The 2,433-nt window shown below is 31.5% G+C and overlaps 1 protein-coding gene across 1 annotated transcript; it reads left to right on the forward strand.

The window, feature by feature from the left end:
• The first annotated feature begins 1,656 nt into the window (after positions 1-1,656).
• LOC111376123 (uncharacterized mitochondrial protein AtMg00860-like) lies at positions 1,657-2,055 on the forward strand. Its single transcript, XM_022999051.1, has one exon. The coding sequence runs from the start codon at positions 1,657-1,659 to the stop codon at positions 2,053-2,055; it is 399 nt and encodes a 132-aa protein (XP_022854819.1).
• The last annotated feature ends 378 nt before the right edge of the window (positions 2,056-2,433 follow it).

Raw genomic sequence — 2,433 nt, forward strand, 5'->3', positions numbered from 1 at the left:
AAATATAACATTCTAGAAGTTAACGTTGCAACGTGAATGAATTGTAAGGGTTTAATATAATTAAAGTAATTAAACATAATTAACCCATTAACTTATAATAAATTAATTAAATTATCTCATAATTTCATGCTTTAACTTGAAAGGAGTTACTGCTGATTGAGTCGCCATCTGTAATATTATATATTTAGGCGAGACTGTGTTTACTTTGAGAAAAAAAATCCACTCTTCTACAATTATACACATTCATCATACTATTAAAGGAATTTTACATTCTATATCATTCTCCAACTCATTTTTTCATACTATTTTGGTGAGGTAAGAAAAGTGCAAGTGATTAAATTCTTTTATAAATTTTGACATGAATTACATTAAGGCCTTCGAGTCGATTTTTATGTTAAATCCTACGGGATGGACCGTTTGGTCAAGTATGTAAATCCTATGTGATAGAGGGATTTTTATGAAATTCCTTGAGCTATTGGATGTTGCGACTAGTTCGCTCTAAATCTAAGAAATGTCAGTATGTCATGTCATTTTGCAAAAATATCATTATGATAAGATTATGTACGTTTTTTTTCTTACTGGGTACTTTTTTTTTAAAATACTCACCCTTACTAAATTTTTAGATTAGAACGAGTCGTGTAGACCTGTGGCAGATTGCTCGAGTGATGTTCGTGGGGTCGCCAAGTAAAATTTCTAGAAATAATAATTTACAAAGAAATCTCATTTGAAGAATATATTCACATTTTTGGTGTTATAGAATTATTTGCCAATTTCTATTTCAAGAATAATTTTTATTTTATGTTTAATTTCGTGCATGTTATTTTAGTAGATTTGACATTTAAGTTATTTAACATGTTAAATTGACAATTTAGTTCGTAGTATTTTAAGCTAGATAAATCTTCAAATTTTTATTTTGAATTGCCGAACTCACCTTATTGGTTTAATACGAAAATTTATATATTAGTGTTAAATTCCGCTTAAACTATAAAAGAAGGATTTTGGTAACACTTCAAATCTTTATAAATAAATAAATAAGTAAAATGTGTAGTGGATTTGGGGCATTACATTATCCCTTATATTGAACCAATCACATATTGAACCATAACAGAAACCCTTATAAGAGATTGTTGTGCAGAATCTCATACAGAATTCCTTACCAAATGGTCAAAACCTCTTTGGGAAAACCTAGACTTCTTTATAACATTGCCTTTCAAAAAGAATAAGGATGTCAATCCAAGAAAACCGAGTCACACGGAGATGAGTCCTAAAAATTTGGAGCTTGCCACAAAAGAATTGGTTCAATTACAGTCAGAATGATTCATAGAACCCACTACATCACAGTGGACGTGTCAAGCATTTTATGTCAACAAAAGAAGTGAGCAAATCAGAGGAAATTTAAGACTTGTCATTGACTATAAGCTGTTGAATCATTTTCTTACAGACGATAAGTTTCCTCTCCTCAATAGAAAAACCATATTTGCAAACCTGGCAAAAGCAAAGATTTTTTCAAAATTTTATCTGAAGGCGGGTTTTTGGCAATTAGGGGTCAAACCAGAAGAAAGGCACAAAACAACATTCTGTGTACCTAATCAACATATTTAGTGGACGATTATACCTTTTGGGCTAAAAACGGCACCTTCATTATTTTAGAAGGCAATGGTTAAAATCTTTCAGCCACTACTAAAAACAGCATTGATTTATATTGATGATATACTATCGTTCTCTGAAAATAAGGATATCCATGATTTGCTAATCCAAAGGTTCACAGAAATTGTCACAGAACATGGGATCATGCTATCAAAGAAAAAGATGATCATTGCAGTATTTGAAATTGATTTTCTCGGGATGCATATAAAAAATGGCAACTATTCACTCCAGCCACACATTGCTGAAGAGCTCCTCAAATTTCCCAATGAGAATTTAACAAAACAACAGGTCCAACAATTTCTTGGTGCAATAAACTATATGACAAACTTTTTCAAACAGTTGACTCCTATTATACGACCTTTACAGGAGATGCTTAAGAAAAACCCTCCACAATGGTCACCCAGATAAACTCAAGCCATAAAAAAAATCAAACAAGAAGTCCATAACCTTCTGGCACTAAAAATTCCCACTGATGGAAAAAGAATTCTACAAACAGATACAAGTGATTTATACTGGGGACTAGTGCTTTTAGAAGAAAAAAGATGGTGAAAGAAGAATTTGTGGCTATAAGAGTGGTATGTTCAAAGAATCTAAGAAGCATTACCATTCAACATTCAAGGAGATTCTTGGAGTAAAACAAGGAATAGAAAAGTTTCAATTCCATCTTATTGGTCACAAATTTCTGGTAAAAATGGACATGAAGGCATTTCCTCAAATGCTCAATTTCAAAAAGAACCAGATTCTAAATTCACAACTTTTAAGATATGCGGAATGGTTTTCCAATTT

Source organism: Olea europaea, unplaced genomic scaffold, assembly GCF_002742605.1.
Source record: "Olea europaea var. sylvestris unplaced genomic scaffold, O_europaea_v1 scaffold14550, whole genome shotgun sequence".
NCBI lineage: Eukaryota > Viridiplantae > Streptophyta > Magnoliopsida > Lamiales > Oleaceae > Olea > Olea europaea.

Bases quoted from the DNA above. Each gene is read 5' to 3' on its own strand.
- LOC111376123 (XM_022999051.1), top strand. From the start codon at position 1,657: ATGGTTAAAATCTTTCAGCCACTACTAAAAACAGCATTGATTTATATT.